The sequence below is a fragment of the Lissotriton vulgaris genome, chromosome 3_1, assembly GCF_964263255.1.
Source record: "Lissotriton vulgaris chromosome 3_1, aLisVul1.2, whole genome shotgun sequence".
NCBI classification, from domain to species: domain Eukaryota; kingdom Metazoa; phylum Chordata; class Amphibia; order Caudata; family Salamandridae; genus Lissotriton; species Lissotriton vulgaris.
The window spans coordinates 465,843,368-465,860,272 of NC_141689.1; the positions used below are offsets into that span (position 1 = coordinate 465,843,368).

Genomic DNA, 16,905 nt, shown 5'->3' on the forward strand with positions numbered 1-16,905 from the left:
CCTCTTGCATTAATGAATGTCGACGCGTTTCGGGGCCAAAACCCGCCCCTTCTTCATAGACTTGATGAGGAAGACGCCACACTCAGCTCACGCTTTCCAAACACGTTTTATTTGGAAAAGTGGGTGTCGTCCGCCCTAAGTGGGTGGAGTTACGGCACCTGGAATCCTGGAGATTGTAGTCCAGTGAACTGAGTAGTTCATTACAACCTTGAGTAGGTTGGCGTTACCTTTCTGTGAATGTCATTAATTTCCTTAAGTAGGAGGCGAGGGCAGAGTCCAAACTTCGCTGAATAAATTTTAGAAACTGTGCTGGCAGGCGATGACAGTTTTCATCGCCACAGGCTTCAAACACTTGGATGCTTGTTCCGGTGCTGTAGCGGAGCTCCTCACCACGACCCAGGCAGGCCGTCAGGAATGTGGAAAAGCAATTGCGCAAGCGCTTCGGTGAGGGCTCACCGCAGTATCTCACCCTCCGGTTTGTTTGCGGCCCCAAGCAAGGTTTGAAGACTCCCTCTTGCATTAATGAATGTCGACGCGTTTCGGGGCCAAAACCCGCCCCTTCTTCATAGACTTGATGAGGAAGACGCCACACTCAGCTCACGCTTTCCAAACACGTTTTATTTGGAAAAGTGGGTGTCGTCCGCCCTCAGTAATGAACTACTCAGTTCACTGGACTACAATCTCCAGGATTCCAGGTGCCGTAACTCCACCCACTTAGGGCGGACGACACCCACTTTTCCAAATAAAACGTGTTTGGAAAGCGTGAGCTGAGTGTGGCGTCTTCCTCATCAAGTCTATGAAGAAGGGGCGGGTTTTGGCCCCGAAACACGTCGACATTCATTAATGCAAGAGGGAGTCTTCAAACCTTGCTTGGGGCCGCAAACAAACCGGAGGGTGAGATACTGCGGTGAGCCCTCACCGAAGCGCTTGCGCAATTGCTTTTCCACATTCCTGACGGCCTGCCTGGGTCGTGGTGAGGAGCTCCGCTACAGCACCGGAACAAGCATCCAAGTGTTTGAAGCCTGTGGCGATGAAAACTGTCATCGCCTGCCAGCACAGTTTCTAAAATTTTATTCAGCGAAGTTTGGACTCTGCCCTCGCCTCCTACTTAAGGAAATTAATGACATTCACAGAAAGGTAACGCCAACCTACTCAAGGTTGTAATGAACTACTCAGTTCACTGGACTACAATCTCCAGGATTCCAGGTGCCGTAACTCCACCCACTTAGGGCGGACGACACCCACTTTTCCAAATAAAACGTGTTTGGAAAGCGTGAGCTGAGTGTGGCGTCTTCCTCATCAAGTCTATGAAGAAGGGGCGGGTTTTGGCCCCGAAACGCGTCGACATTCATTAATGCAAGAGGGAGTCTTCAAACCTTGCTTGGGGCCGCAAACAAACCGGAGGGTGAGATACTGCGGTGAGCCCTCACCGAAGCGCTTGCGCAATTGCTTTTCCACATTCCTGACGGCCTGCCTGGGTCGTGGTGAGGAGCTCCGCTACAGCACCGGAACAAGCATCCAAGTGTTTGAAGCCTGTGGCGATGAAAACTGTCATCGCCTGCCAGCACAGTTTCTAAAATTTTATTCAGCGAAGTTTGGACTCTGCCCTCGCCTCCTACTTAAGGAAATTAATGACATTCACAGAAAGGTAACGCCAACCTACTCAAGGTTGTAATGAACTACTCAGTTCACTGGACTACAATCTCCAGGATTCCAGGTGCCGTAACTCCACCCACTTAGGGCGGACGACACCCACTTTTCCAAATAAAACGTGTTTGGAAAGCGTGAGCTGAGTGTGGCGTCTTCCTCATCAAGTCTATGAAGAAGGGGCGGGTTTTGGCCCCGAAACGCGTCGACATTCATTAATGCAAGAGGGAGTCTTCAAACCTTGCTTGGGGCCGCAAACAAACCGGAGGGTGAGATACTGCGGTGAGCCCTCACCGAAGCGCTTGCGCAATTGCTTTTCCACATTCCTGACGGCCTGCCTGGGTCGTGGTGAGGAGCTCCGCTACAGCACCGGAACAAGCATCCAAGTGTTTGAAGCCTGTGGCGATGAAAACTGTCATCGCCTGCCAGCACAGTTTCTAAAATTTTATTCAGCGAAGTTTGGACTCTGCCCTCGCCTCCTACTTAAGGAAATTAATGACATTCACAGAAAGGTAACGCCAACCTACTCAAGGTTGTAATGAACTACTCAGTTCACTGGACTACAATCTCCAGGATTCCAGGTGCCGTAACTCCACCCACTTAGGGCGGACGACACCCACTTTTCCAAATAAAACGTGTTTGGAAAGCGTGAGCTGAGTGTGGCGTCTTCCTCATCAAGTCTATGAAGAAGGGGCGGGTTTTGGCCCCGAAACGCGTCGACATTCATTAATGCAAGAGGGAGTCTTCAAACCTTGCTTGGGGCCGCAAACAAACCGGAGGGTGAGATACTGCGGTGAGCCCTCACCGAAGCACTTGCGCAATTGCTTTTCCACATTCCTGACGGCCTGCCTGGGTCGTGGTGAGGAGCTCCGCTACAGCACCGGAACAAGCATCCAAGTGTTTGAAGCCTGTGGCGATGAAAACTGTCATCGCCTGCCAGCACAGTTTCTAAAATTTTATTCAGCGAAGTTTGGACTCTGCCCTCGCCTCCTACTTAAGGAAATTAATGACATTCACAGAAAGGTAACGCCAACCTACTCAAGGTTGTAATGAACTACTCAGTTCACTGGACTACAATCTCCAGGATTCCAGGTGCCGTAACTCCACCCACTTAGGGCGGACGACACCCACTTTTCCAAATAAAACGTGTTTGGAAAGCGTGAGCTGAGTGTGGCGTCTTCCTCATCAAGTCTATGAAGAAGGGGCGGGTTTTGGCCCCGAAACGCGTCGACATTCATTAATGCAAGAGGGAGTCTTCAAACCTTGCTTGGGGCCGCAAACAAACCGGAGGGTGAGATACTGCGGTGAGCCCTCACCGAAGCGCTTGCGCAATTGCTTTTCCACATTCCTGACGGCCTGCCTGGGTCGTGGTGAGGAGCTCCGCTACAGCACCGGAACAAGCATCCAAGTGTTTGAAGCCTGTGGCGATGAAAACTGTCATCGCCTGCCAGCACAGTTTCTAAAATTTTATTCAGCGAAGTTTGGACTCTGCCCTCGCCTCCTACTTAAGGAAATTAATGACATTCACAGAAAGGTAACGCCAACCTACTCAAGGTTGTAATGAACTACTCAGTTCACTGGACTACAATCTCCAGGATTCCAGGTGCCGTAACTCCACCCACTTAGGGCGGACGACACCCACTTTTCCAAATAAAACGTGTTTGGAAAGCGTGAGCTGAGTGTGGCGTCTTCCTCATCAAGTCTATGAAGAAGGGGCGGGTTTTGGCCCCGAAACGCGTCGACATTCATTAATGCAAGAGGGAGTCTTCAAACCTTGCTTGGGGCCGCAAACAAACCGGAGGGTGAGATACTGCGGTGAGCCCTCACCGAAGCGCTTGCGCAATTGCTTTTCCACATTCCTGACGGCCTGCCTGGGTCGTGGTGAGGAGCTCCGCTACAGCACCGGAACAAGCATCCAAGTGTTTGAAGCCTGTGGCGATGAAAACTGTCATCGCCTGCCAGCACAGTTTCTAAAATTTTATTCAGCGAAGTTTGGACTCTGCCCTCGCCTCCTACTTAAGGAAATTAATGACATTCACAGAAAGGTAACGCCAACCTACTCAAGGTTGTAATGAACTACTCAGTTCACTGGACTACAATCTCCAGGATTCCAGGTGCCGTAACTCCACCCACTTAGGGCGGACGACACCCACTTTTCCAAATAAAACGTGTTTGGAAAGCGTGAGCTGAGTGTGGCGTCTTCCTCATCAAGTCTATGAAGAAGGGGCGGGTTTTGGCCCCGAAACGCGTCGACATTCATTAATGCAAGAGGGAGTCTTCAAACCTTGCTTGGGGCCGCAAACAAACCGGAGGGTGAGATACTGCGGTGAGCCCTCACCGAAGCGCTTGCGCAATTGCTTTTCCACATTCCTGACGGCCTGCCTGGGTCGTGGTGAGGAGCTCCGCTACAGCACCGGAACAAGCATCCAAGTGTTTGAAGCCTGTGGCGATGAAAACTGTCATCGCCTGCCAGCACAGTTTCTAAAATTTTATTCAGCGAAGTTTGGACTCTGCCCTCGCCTCCTACTTAAGGAAATTAATGACATTCACAGAAAGGTAACGCCAACCTACTCAAGGTTGTAATGAACTACTCAGTTCACTGGACTACAATCTCCAGGATTCCAGGTGCCGTAACTCCACCCACTTAGGGCGGACGACACCCACTTTTCCAAATAAAACGTGTTTGGAAAGCGTGAGCTGAGTGTGGCGTCTTCCTCATCAAGTCTATGAAGAAGGGGCGGGTTTTGGCCCCGAAACGCGTCGACATTCATTAATGCAAGAGGGAGTCTTCAAACCTTGCTTGGGGCCGCAAACAAACCGGAGGGTGAGATACTGCGGTGAGCCCTCACCGAAGCGCTTGCGCAATTGCTTTTCCACATTCCTGACGGCCTGCCTGGGTCGTGGTGAGGAGCTCCGCTACAGCACCGGAACAAGCATCCAAGTGTTTGAAGCCTGTGGCGATGAAAACTGTCATCGCCTGCCAGCACAGTTTCTAAAATTTTATTCAGCGAAGTTTGGACTCTGCCCTCGCCTCCTACTTAAGGAAATTAATGACATTCACAGAAAGGTAACGCCAACCTACTCAAGGTTGTAATGAACTACTCAGTTCACTGGACTACAATCTCCAGGATTCCAGGTGCCGTAACTCCACCCACTTAGGGCGGACGACACCCACTTTTCCAAATAAAACGTGTTTGGAAAGCGTGAGCTGAGTGTGGCGTCTTCCTCATCAAGTCTATGAAGAAGGGGCGGGTTTTGGCCCCGAAACGCGTCGACATTCATTAATGCAAGAGGGAGTCTTCAAACCTTGCTTGGGGCCGCAAACAAACCGGAGGGTGAGATACTGCGGTGAGCCCTCACCGAAGCGCTTGCGCAATTGCTTTTCCACATTCCTGACGGCCTGCCTGGGTCGTGGTGAGGAGCTCCGCTACAGCACCGGAACAAGCATCCAAGTGTTTGAAGCCTGTGGCGATGAAAACTGTCATCGCCTGCCAGCACAGTTTCTAAAATTTTATTCAGCGAAGTTTGGACTCTGCCCTCGCCTCCTACTTAAGGAAATTAATGACATTCACAGAAAGGTAACGCCAACCTACTCAAGGTTGTAATGAACTACTCAGTTCACTGGACTACAATCTCCAGGATTCCAGGTGCCGTAACTCCACCCACTTAGGGCGGACGACACCCACTTTTCCAAATAAAACGTGTTTGGAAAGCGTGAGCTGAGTGTGGCGTCTTCCTCATCAAGTCTATGAAGAAGGGGCGGGTTTTGGCCCCGAAACGCGTCGACATTCATTAATGCAAGAGGGAGTCTTCAAACCTTGCTTGGGGCCGCAAACAAACCGGAGGGTGAGATACTGCGGTGAGCCCTCACCGAAGCGCTTGCGCAATTGCTTTTCCATATATATATATATATATATATATATACACACACATAACATAACCTTTCAAGCATCTACATTACAATTCCATATCTTTGAAAGAAGATAAATATGACACTGCAAGACAGCCCAAAAATTAAACATCCTCACACACGAGATATTAATAATTCAGAATAAAAGAATAGGAAACCTCATAAGAATCATATTTATGTTTTGATACCACAGATCATCATTAACATATATTTAAGGCTCCCTGTTTTTCGTTTTTACTTATTTTCACAAATAAATACAGACAGAAAACCATTTTTCCTGTCTGTATTTATTTTTAAATGTGGATAAAAATGGAAATTGGGTTGTTTTGAGTGATTCTATATACTGTCAGATATTACTGCCAGGACAATAGCTGTGCGGATTGACAGGCAGGGGGATTAAACAAATATAGGGATTTTGGTAAAGAGCCTTAAATGGAAGTAGATTTGCACAGCCTTGATACTAAAATTAATATTTTCTTACAAGTGCATATTTTACCATCTGAGTGTGCATATATCATTGAAACCTGTCAGACGTTCAGGCACGAGTGCACATTAACTAGTTAAATAAATGCAGAAATATGCACATTTCAGCTTCATTTTTCACAAAACCGAAAATAAATATGGATAAATACGGATAAAATTAGCACAAAAAAAAATATGGATAAATACAGATGGAAATGACAAAAATATAAATACCATAAAACCGGGAGCCCTAAATATAATCCACATCAATATACACAAGACTTTAGAAATTCTATTTTTGTAGTTAAATGTATCGAGCAATTGAAACCACAAAATCAAAGTGGTTCATACCAAATCAAGTGCAGAGTGCTTTGCTACGTGATCTAACTGCAGGCCTTAGAAAAGAGGGCATAAGTTATTTTTCCTTTCACTTAAAAGACGGTACAATCTAACAACAAATGGACAACACAATACTTCATTTTTAAAGTGTAGAAACAGTAGCCGTTATCACCCAAGACTATTTTAAAAATAATCTATTCTCTGGTCATGGTCAATACCTCCGGGAAGCGGAAGACCAGTACATCGCAACCACCTTTCTGGAACGTAGGACAAATACAGCAATTAGGTTTCTGTTCTTAGGACTTCCAAAGAATGGACTACTGAGCTTTTGGAGGGTAAATAATGCCTATAGGCTATTGTAGAAACTAGCATGGCTTTATTTCGAGAAGTCTTCTCAGGACATTTACCCTGAGAGTAATTGCAAACAAGGATGTACTGAGGCTCATTCCCATTTTTCGTACTGATACTAGAAAAGATCTTGATAACTGAGTCGATGACTGCCCAATGTCTTGTATCATTGCACAAGAAATGTTGTCATTGGTAACTTCATGCATTATGTTGTGCACAAATCTAATGGTACGTGATCTGGCCAACAAAGCCCTGGAGGATAGATATAACTCCAGCCTAAGAGCCTGTATAATCATTGTTTCTGAGAGACACAGGAGGGCCCTTACAAAAAGGGCCCTCTAGTGACTTGTGACAACCAAAGCAATCTAAAAACAAAAACTCTGCTCCTTAAAAAGCCTGCGGTATAAATGTCAGTACCATCACTTTCTTTAAAGGTTCTACTGATAGACCACTGCACCTCAAATCAAACCTTCTTAGTGCAATTACGTACTTAGAAGTTCAGTGTTTACCCTCTTCATATAGCTGTCCCACCTCTGGTTCCAAGCAAAAGTAATCCCAAACTATTTAACATCTTCAACCTGCTCTAGTGGGGCATTATTCAAAAAGAAAGCAAACTCCACCTTCCGCTTTGAAAAAAATCCCAGTTTTAGTTTTCTCTGTGTTTATTTTGAGGAAGTTCTTTCTGCAATAAGTGTGTAAGGTTTCTAGCTTTCTCTTCAACCCAATTTGGGTGTAGTGCAGCAGGACCAAGTTGTCTACATTCATCAGACAATGGGTATTGATCCCGCCTATTTTTGGGGAGAAGTAATTTGAACTGCCTCGCATCTCAGGAAGATCTGTGTTGTAAAGGCTAAAGAACAAGGGGATTAGCACGCAACCTTGCCCCAATCCATTATTCACTGAGACTGAGTCTAGGCCATGCAAATCAACCAGTACCCAATTATTCTCATGCAGTTGCTATATCATTTCCAAAAGATCTCAGTCAATGCCCCAAAATGCCAGCTTATCCAATAGGAGCCCACAATTAACTCTATCGAAAGAGGTCCTGAACTCAACAAAACTGCAAGATAGTTTCCTCCCCTGAACCAACTGCTCTCCACACCACCCCACAGAGCAAAACGGTGATCATTTGTGGAATAGCCTGGCCTGAAACCCCCTTGCTCTTTCGGGTTTTTTTTATTTATTTATTTTTTGCTGAGTTTTATATAGCGTGAACTAGACCCGAACCGTATCAGGTAGCAGAGCGCTACACATATCACCAGTTACATTACATGAGGACACACATGGAGTACATCCACTGCTGAAGGCCCAGGCTTTTAGAGCAATCAGTAGTGTTTGGGCATAAATCCTGGATACCACATAGAGCAGGGACATCAGCAGATAATTTTCAGGGTCATCATAGGATCCCTTCTTATAGATGGATTTAATTACAGCCCATCACCAAGAATCTGGTATTGTACCATTTAAAAAGAGGGCTTAGAACATTAGCCCACCATAATGAGTTTTCCTTATAGAGTATAGACGGTAACCCACCTGGGACACCTGCCTGTGATGAATTCATATTTCCAACACTTTCCGCTATGTTGCCCGTCTCCTGAATCTGGAGAAGATTTGGACATTCTCACTGATCAACAACATTGTCACTTCTTACATTCTTACATTTTTATCTGGCGTCTTATACAGCTCCATCTGATACTCCCAGCAGTTGAGAGTAACTCAAGAATTACTTCCATTACCGTACTGCTTATACTATAACAATTGTAGTACTTTATATTCTGGACTCTGCTATTGTGTGGTACCGAAGCTCTGCACTCGTGTCATAAATATTATTGTACCATGACGATTTAGGTACTAGCAAACCGGAAATGGCTTAAATACTATACCTAAGCATTTTCGTCATGATCGAGTAACGAAATCACCCTGAAATCGTAGTTTTCGTCTTGAACTCTCGGGTTCCATTTTGTGAAGCGGCATCCATTTTGTGATTGCCCTTACATAGCCAAATCACTAAGGCCGAATTCGATCTGAAAGGACACGTACAGCTTTGCTGACTCCTTTGTGACCTGGGCGAGCTGACTCCACTGCCTCAAGCCAAACCTGGTCGGGCAGTTCCTCTCCCAGTGGCCGAACGAGATTAGTATCACGGCACAACATGTCATAAACCGTTCATCGCACACAAGCTATGTCTAATCTCACACACACCTGTCCCTATTTCTTCTTTATGACCTGTTTTACAAGGAGGAGGTGCCCGATTTTATTAGGGGTCTGTCGATATCTGATGAAAGTTCTGGGCCTTGCCGGGTAATCTATCACGAGCTGGACAAACTGAAATGTGAGCTTGTCATCATGACTCTGCTTTTTCTTTGTAGTAAAAATATTTGTATGGTCAACTGTAAAACAGGGAATGTTTGCCTGAAGCTCATTATTTCGTATAAAAAGAGAAGGCTGGTTCTGTAAAAACTAGCAGTCTCCTGAGAACATACATGCTGTTGTACTTCTAGGATACCTGTTACTGGTTGCAGCCAATAAATACGATCTTTGACTTCACCTAGAAGACTCTGTGTTTCTGTAGTCTGAAACAGGAAGGACTCGAGGTCTTTGGGTGTTCTCCCTGGCACCGCCGGGTCCATAAAAACCCGGTACCTCACAATATTCAAGCAGTGACTCCACTACCAAAAGTTCTACAATACCCTGGTGAAACACTAATAAGGTGGACCAAAAGGTTCATGGCATATCATTCCTATCTGGGTAACACTGATGGTTTACATTCAAGGTAGGTAGAAGTGGGTGCTTACTAGACCTAACTAGGTATGGAAGCTCTGGAGATATTAAACTATTTAACAATGTATAAACCTCACGGATACTAACAACTTGATGAGTTCCAGGAGACAATATCAAGACTTGAAAATCAAATATTTTCAGGAAGCCACCAAAATTGGTAGCGCTGCATCAAATATTTGTGTTTCAATAAAGCAAACATGTATGGGGCTTCTTTGAGAGTATCAGGAGGTAAGATGAGAGTTTGAAAATGTTACCACAAAAGCAGTTAGGGATCCGTTAGTAACTATATTTTACACCAAGATAATAGCATTAAAAATTCCCACTTTAGTTCAGGCACTTGAGGTCACCAATAATAATGACAGCTCCCTAATGGATGGTAAGAAGGCTTTGAGCGCCAGGCCAATGGCATGCAACTCCAACAAAGTTAATGAAGAGACAGATCCCGCCAGAGACCACAGTCTCTACATCTCCCAGATGACCTCCTGATTCCGTCAGCTCTGGGTGGGACAGTTAAAGGGGTCTGTAGCTGGGCGAACTGCGGCCAAGAAGCCACCACTGCAGGTCTTTTGCAGTCTCCTTTGAAGTCTGGCCAGAATCTGCCAGGGTACCCTTTACTGGACTCACTGAGACATCAGGTACCAATGTAGGGTCCACATATGCCACCTGGCATAGTCAAGAAGCAGGACACAGGATGCCAATTAGGACAGAAGCTTCAGAGCTACTCTCAGACAAACCCAGGTCAAAGGCTTAAACTTAAGAATCATAGCCTTAATGTCCGGAAGTCTTCCCTCTAGTAAAAAAGCATGCAACGGTACCATCTCCAGAATGGCTCAGATGAAAAGAAATTACTGGAAACGAGTCAGGTGTGACTTCGGCACATAGATAGTGCCATCATCTTGAGGTGGTCTACAACTGACTTTGGCGAGCCAGCATTCAAAAGCCAGCCATCAAGGTAGGGGAAAACTGGAATCACCAACATTTAAAGGTATGCTGTGAACACCGACATTACTTTTGTGAATACTCGAGGGGCACAGGAGAGGTCGAAGGGGAGCACGCAAAAATGCTCCAGTCGCTCCAGATTTTCAGTCGCGAAGTAGCATCTATGTGGCTGCAGGACACGTACTGATTTTAGGAGGGGACATAGTTCCCTTACACACTGGAAAAAGCTAAATTTTTGGAAAACTGACAAGGAAAAAGTAGGGTGTAAGTTCTGGATTCACATGCAAAAGCACAGAAAGAAAGGAACTGACGTCTATGTGCAGGGGTGGCACTTTTATGTGGCTCCATCGCCACTTTCAGGGTGGAACGAAGTCAACACAGAGCCACATGGCGCCACCTATTGGCATTCGGGAGCACTGCTATTTAAATCTTGCTGATTCAGTCTGGCATCTGGGTATATTCTTAAGGTGAGGAATCTAGAGTTAGAAGTATCCATCAGAATATTGTAGTTTGCATTTCAGGTTTAACAAGTAGGAGTATCGACTGCTTGTCAAAGGGCACTGTGCAAACAGAAAAAAGTTGGTACAGTGTGGTGGAACCTACTAACAAATTTCAAGTTGTCGACATAATTTGGGTGTCAGAGGATACTTCAAGTAGAAATGTGGAACATAATTGATATGGAAGGGTTGGCTTAGGGAAGGAAAGGTTTATGTAACCTTGCAACCATATAGAAAAGAAGAAGCAAAGCTTTCTAATGAATGTGTGATGCTACTTCTACTGATGGAGATTAGAGAAAGGTTGTTGAACGTCATGCACCAAGGTCATTTGAGAATGACATTTAACAAAGAGAACATACGGGAAAAATATTGGTGACGCAGAATAAGTAAGAGCTATCAAGAGAAAGGATGTGTAGTGTGGCAGCAGAGTGTCAAAGGCTTGAATTATAGATTGCAAAGCATGGCTGAGGTGGAGTTTTTGAAAGAGGTGTGAGAATGTGTAGGAATCGATCTTTTAGGACCGTTTCATGTATTACCTCAAGCTCAGAAGTAGGCCACTGTGCGTACAGACCATAGGTCCAAATGGGATTGAGGTGAGGTAAATGGGAGCAATAAAATGTAGAGGAGGGTAATTAATTTCAAAGGCGATGTAAACTTTTCTTCTCAAAATAGAGGCAATGTACACAAAGTACAGCATTTATGATCTCTAAAGCAAAGGGAGGGTGAATAGACTGGTCAGCGAATGTGTTAGATGGGCTGGTGAACACATTTAAAAAATAAGATCAAAACAACAAGAACAAATTGATGTTAAAATGGACACTGATTTATAAATTAACTGCAACATCTTGTTTAACTTGTTATGAGCCATGGAGTTGGGCACACATTTGTGAGAAATGTCACCAATACTTACATGTGCTAGATATTCTTTAATGGCAATCAAATAAGATTTATTTTTATCGATGTCCTCTCCTTGAATCTTTACAGATCCTTCAACAATCCGACACCCAGGCTCTGCATTTGGATAGAATCCAAATTCAATTCCTGCCACTTGAAGATATCTGAAATTGAACACAAAATACTGTTGTCAATGACTGGTATTAGACCATGCACTGAAAAAATTAAGTACTTTAAAACAAACATTTAGGTGTTAAACATGGATAAATTGTAGACCACTAACAACAATTTCTTTTACTTTTGATTACGTTTTGTTTGTAGTCATTTTATCATGTAAGCATATCCTTTGAAAGCAGAAGAGGGCCTGCATAACTCAGCAATGCACCCCTACTAACTCATATTCACTACATTTACCTACACTACATCATAAGTACCACAACAACAGTACTACTGAGAATGACGCTACATTAATGAAGATAAGCATTAGGATGTAATTATAGGGTTATGGGTAGTGATGACTTAGGCTAAGATACAGAAACAGGGGTAGGACAATGATTATGTTTTAGTGTATGGTAAGGTCTATAATTTGTCCTAAATTGAAATGTAGGATTAAGGGATGGTTCAGGATTAAGGTTGCAGCAAGGATAAGATTTAGGGCACGTGTTAGTCTTATGCCCAGGTTTATGGTATGAAGAAGGGTTAAGCTAATGAGGAGGGGTGGATTTAGGATACAGGTAAGGTGGTAGGCTTAGGGTAAAGGGGTTGGGGTCAATGCCTGTGTTTTTTATAACTGACAATGCAGACCACATTTAGTACCTTTACTACCTAAAGAGAAAGAGACAGTATTACCTTTAGTACCTTTATACCTATACCTATCTAATATATATAGTGATAGGTCTATGAAGTGTCTTTAATGTAATAGTGGTTCAAGGTAGTGGACTTCAGCACTTAATATCAATCCAACAGCGATTCCAAGCATGGAGGAAATAACATCACCTTGGTCAGAAACGAACATTTATACACACAGACCAGATGCCCCATCGATGAACAGGGTGGGAAGGTCAGAGCGACGGGGAAGCAACGGTAGAAGGGAAGGGATAGTTTTTCCTAGGGGTCAGGTGTGTGAAGGCAGAATCAGATGAATCATTTATTGATTTTCTCGCCTTTTAATATCTCTAGCCTCATCAAATTTGATCTGATTCAAGTGTGGCCATAGAGGTATCCTTTTCAGCTATTCAATCCAGTTAAACAAGTTACAAACCTATTCGCCCTCAGTCATCTGGGCAAATACTCTGTCCAATCACTTTAGGGAGAAAATCAGGGATATTCAAGACTCTTTTCCAAAAAAACCTGATGCCTCCCCGGCCCCAATGGTGGCTTAGTGTGGCGAAGGACCCTGATCACTCCTTCTCGGCCTTTTGCCCCATTGATATCTTGGCCTCCCGCAAAATCCTTGGGGCGTTGAAATCTGGTTCCCCTAAGGATCCTTGCGCGGCTCGGTTGCTAGCTGGTCTAGCCGACATGGTTAATTCAGAAGTCAATATTCTGATTAACCAGTCGCTTCGCGAGGCGCACGTTCAGCTTGCTTGGAAGCAGGCCCTCTAACTTCCATTACTTAAAACGCCCAAACTTGACCCCTCGCTTCCCGGTAATTATAGACCCATCTCTCTTTTGCCTAGTTTGGCCAAGGTCTGCGAAAAGGCGGTCACTTTGCAGTTAACCAACTATGTGACGAAGTCGGGCGCGCTTCAACCTGCGCAATTAGGATTCCGGCCCGCCCATAGCACAGAGTCGGCACTGCTGGAGGTGGCTGAGGCTATCAGGGACTGTTTGGATGCCGGCGGGAGAGCAGCTTTGGTGATGCTGGATCTCTCGGCGGCATTCGATACGGTTCCCCACTCTCTTCTCCTTCATCGACTTGCCGACATCGGCATTTCGGGTACGGTGTGGAGCTGGCTGCAATCCTTTCTGGAGGGTAGGTCACAGCAAGTCTGGCTCCCCCCGTTTGCCTCGCCCCCCTCCCCTCTCTCCACTGGTGTCCCGCAGGGCTCTTCCCTTAGCCCTCTTTTGTTTAACATCTTTGTGACTCCCCTGGTTTACCTGGCGGAGTCACTGGGGGCTAGGGTGATGGCCTATGCGGATGACACGCAGTTATTGTTTACCTGGAGAAGGGGCGAGGACTCGGTTAGCACGGCTCTGCGCTATGTTTCCGCAGTGTTTCGCTGGTTGCCCAATGCACAACTCAAGTGCAACGAGGAGAAGTCGGAGGTGCTCCTGTGGGTTTTAGAACTAGTCTGTGGCCTCCAGACTTTCCACCCCCCCCCAATCAGACAAGGGCCTTGCAAAAAACTTGAGGGTCTGGTTTGAGGAAAATCTGAATTTTGCGACGCATGTCAAAAAACTTACAGGGACCTGCTTTGGCATACTTAAAACCTTGCGTAAATTCCTCCCCCTTCTGCCTGTGGAGGCCAAAGAAACAGTAGTCCGGGCATTGATCCTCTCGTGGTTGGATTACTCCAACGCTCTCTTAGTGGGATGTCCGGGCTATCTGATAAAAAAATTACAGGTAATCCAAATTGCGGCTGCTCGACTTCTACTGGGTCTCTCTTCCAGACAGAGCGTGAGGGTCCATCTTCGCCACCTTCATTGGCTCCCAGTTGAGGCCCGTTTGAAATTTAAAATGCTGGCGTGTATGGATTGGGCCCACTCTATCTGCAGAAGCGCTTCGCTTTCTATATCCCTTCCAGGACTTTGCGGTCCTCGGACCAACTCCTTATCCAGAACATGCTCTTTTCACACCAGAGGTTAGGTGGCTGCTCTTTCACTCGTAAGGCTGGCCTAGCTTGGAATGAGCTTCCACTTGCTCTCAGGAGGATTTCTGATCCGGCTGTCTTCAAAAAGAACTTAAAAACACTATTGTTCTGAGCCCATTCTCTTAGAGGCTCTTTCTGTTTAGTTGGGGGTGGGGGTTCAGGGTAGCAGCACCGGGATACTCTGAGTAGCTGCGCGCTTTAGAAATGCAGTATAACATAACATAACATAACATAACATAACATAACATAACATGTTTCTGGTTCTCTATCTAACCGCAGATTCTTCAACTTGTGATTATTCCATAGGTGACAGACTGGATCTAAAACTTTCAAGCGGCACTCCTGCAAGCCGCTAGGTGGTGCTGTGCAACTCTGAGTGAACACTGTTCTGCTCCAAGAGTGACAAGCAGAGCAACAAAAAAGTGACACCTATGCAAGCGGACATCACCTGCGTTCTAGGCTATCTGCGCCCCCAGGCATGGTGCCCATTGGCAGATATGCACAACCACTGAGCAGATCTCTTAATTCAAATCTTTTTAGAAGGAAAAATCGTCCAGTTAACAGAATGGGGAGGCAGGGGTGTCAGTGAGGAATCTGTAGTTAGATCAAGCATTCACCAGACAGATCATTACCGAAGGTAAGCAACTTGTTCTTCTGATGGATACTTTTAACCTCAAATTCCTAATTTTGGTAACAGATACAAGAGCAGTACCTCCCCAGGTGGGGTGTGTGTGAACAGGCTCAAAAGTCCTGCAGGATCGAGCGGGTAAAATGCCACTCTTGACGGACCTGACAGCCTAGACAGGTAGTGCTTCGTGAACGTGTGAAAAAACGTCCATGTTGCCGTTTGACCAGCATAGGTGTTCCATGTGCTAACACAGTGGAATGCACACCAGAGTCCTCTGGCGGCTGCTTCTTCACCAGTGCGTTGCAGCTCTTTATGTAGAAAACATTATATTGAGATGGTCTGTTTTAGCACTGCCTTACCCTTCTTTGCTCCAGGGCACCTTACAAAGAGCTGATCATCCATCCGATTCTCTTCAGTGCATTAAAAAAACTCAGTGCCCTGTTAGAGTTAAAATGATGGAGTCTCTCTTCCTCCTTAGAGGGATGAGGTGGAGCAAAGTATGTGAAAAGGTGATAGCCTGCTCCACAGGAAATGGAGTAACCACTTTCAGCAAAAAGGAAGCTTGGGTGCTTAACGCCAGCTTATCTGAAAGAGCCAATAAGTAGTCCTTTACAGTGCCCAAAGCGAGTCCTTGCTGGGCCAGGGACAAAACAACAATAAAACTGCAAACAAATTTGCTTGGCATGGGTCAGTTTGCCAAATGCTGCATCAATCCAGAAACCTGTCCCAACAACTGGCATACAAAGATTGTGTGGAGGGACTGCCGCCACTCAATCTCCTAGAATGGATAGAATTCTGCAGTACCCTGCCCTACTGCAGCAGAAGATTCTCCTTTTGTGGCAGCTCGATCTGAGGAAAGATGCTCATGCCCAGGTGGCCCGAGTACCACATTCACCTGACCTAATCCAGTGCAACTAACTGACGTAAGCCTAGTCATTCCTGGTCTTCTTCAGAACTCCAGGCAGGAAAGGCTGTGGAGGGGAAGCATACAGGAGCATCGAGCTCCACTCTAAATGGAAGCGTGTCAAGGAGATCCTTTCGAAACTCCAATACGCAAACATGGCGACATTGTGCATTCTCAGAGGTAGTGGAAACATCTGGCTAGGGTTATCCTCATTGCTGGAAGATAACCTGTGCCACTTCGGGTGCAACTGTCATTCACGACCTGCTAGGCACCCCAGGCTGAGTTTCTCTGCCCTGGCATTAAAAGATCTTGCCAGGTGGTTTACCACTAGAAAGATTCCTTGGTGGTCCAGCCACTTCCAGTGTCCAAGAGCTTCCTGACAGGACCCAAGATCCCACCCTGTCCTGCTTGTTGCAGTACCACATGGAGGTGGTGTTGTCCAGGAACACCTGCACCAGCCTTTCTCTGACAGTGGGCAGGAAGGCCTTCAATGCCAAGCAATTCACCCTCAACTTCAACAAATAGGTGTAGAGTCGAGACTCCTCTGGAAATCAGAGGCCTTTTATTCCCTCCTCTACCAGATGGCCTCACCAAACCAGTAGTGATGTAGCAGCGAACACCGTCACCTCTGGGTGGGGGGAGGGACCTGCCACTGAGCCGATCGCAGTCTAGTAGCCACCACTGCAGATCTTTTGAGATCCTATTGCAGAGCCTGCATGTCAGCCTGATATGACTGAAATATT

At 45.8% G+C, this 16,905-nt stretch overlaps 1 protein-coding gene across 1 annotated transcript in view; it reads right to left on the reverse strand.

Annotated features, from left to right (window-relative positions):
- Positions 1-16,905, reverse strand: part of LOC147726626 (5'-nucleotidase-like) — a 1,080,701-nt gene that overhangs the window by 406,304 nt on the left and 657,492 nt on the right. The window contains exon 6 of the mRNA XM_086962959.1: positions 11,834-11,981. Coding sequence (XP_086819085.1) covers positions 11,834-11,981 — 148 coding nt within the window. The remainder of the gene's footprint in view (positions 1-11,833; positions 11,982-16,905) is intronic.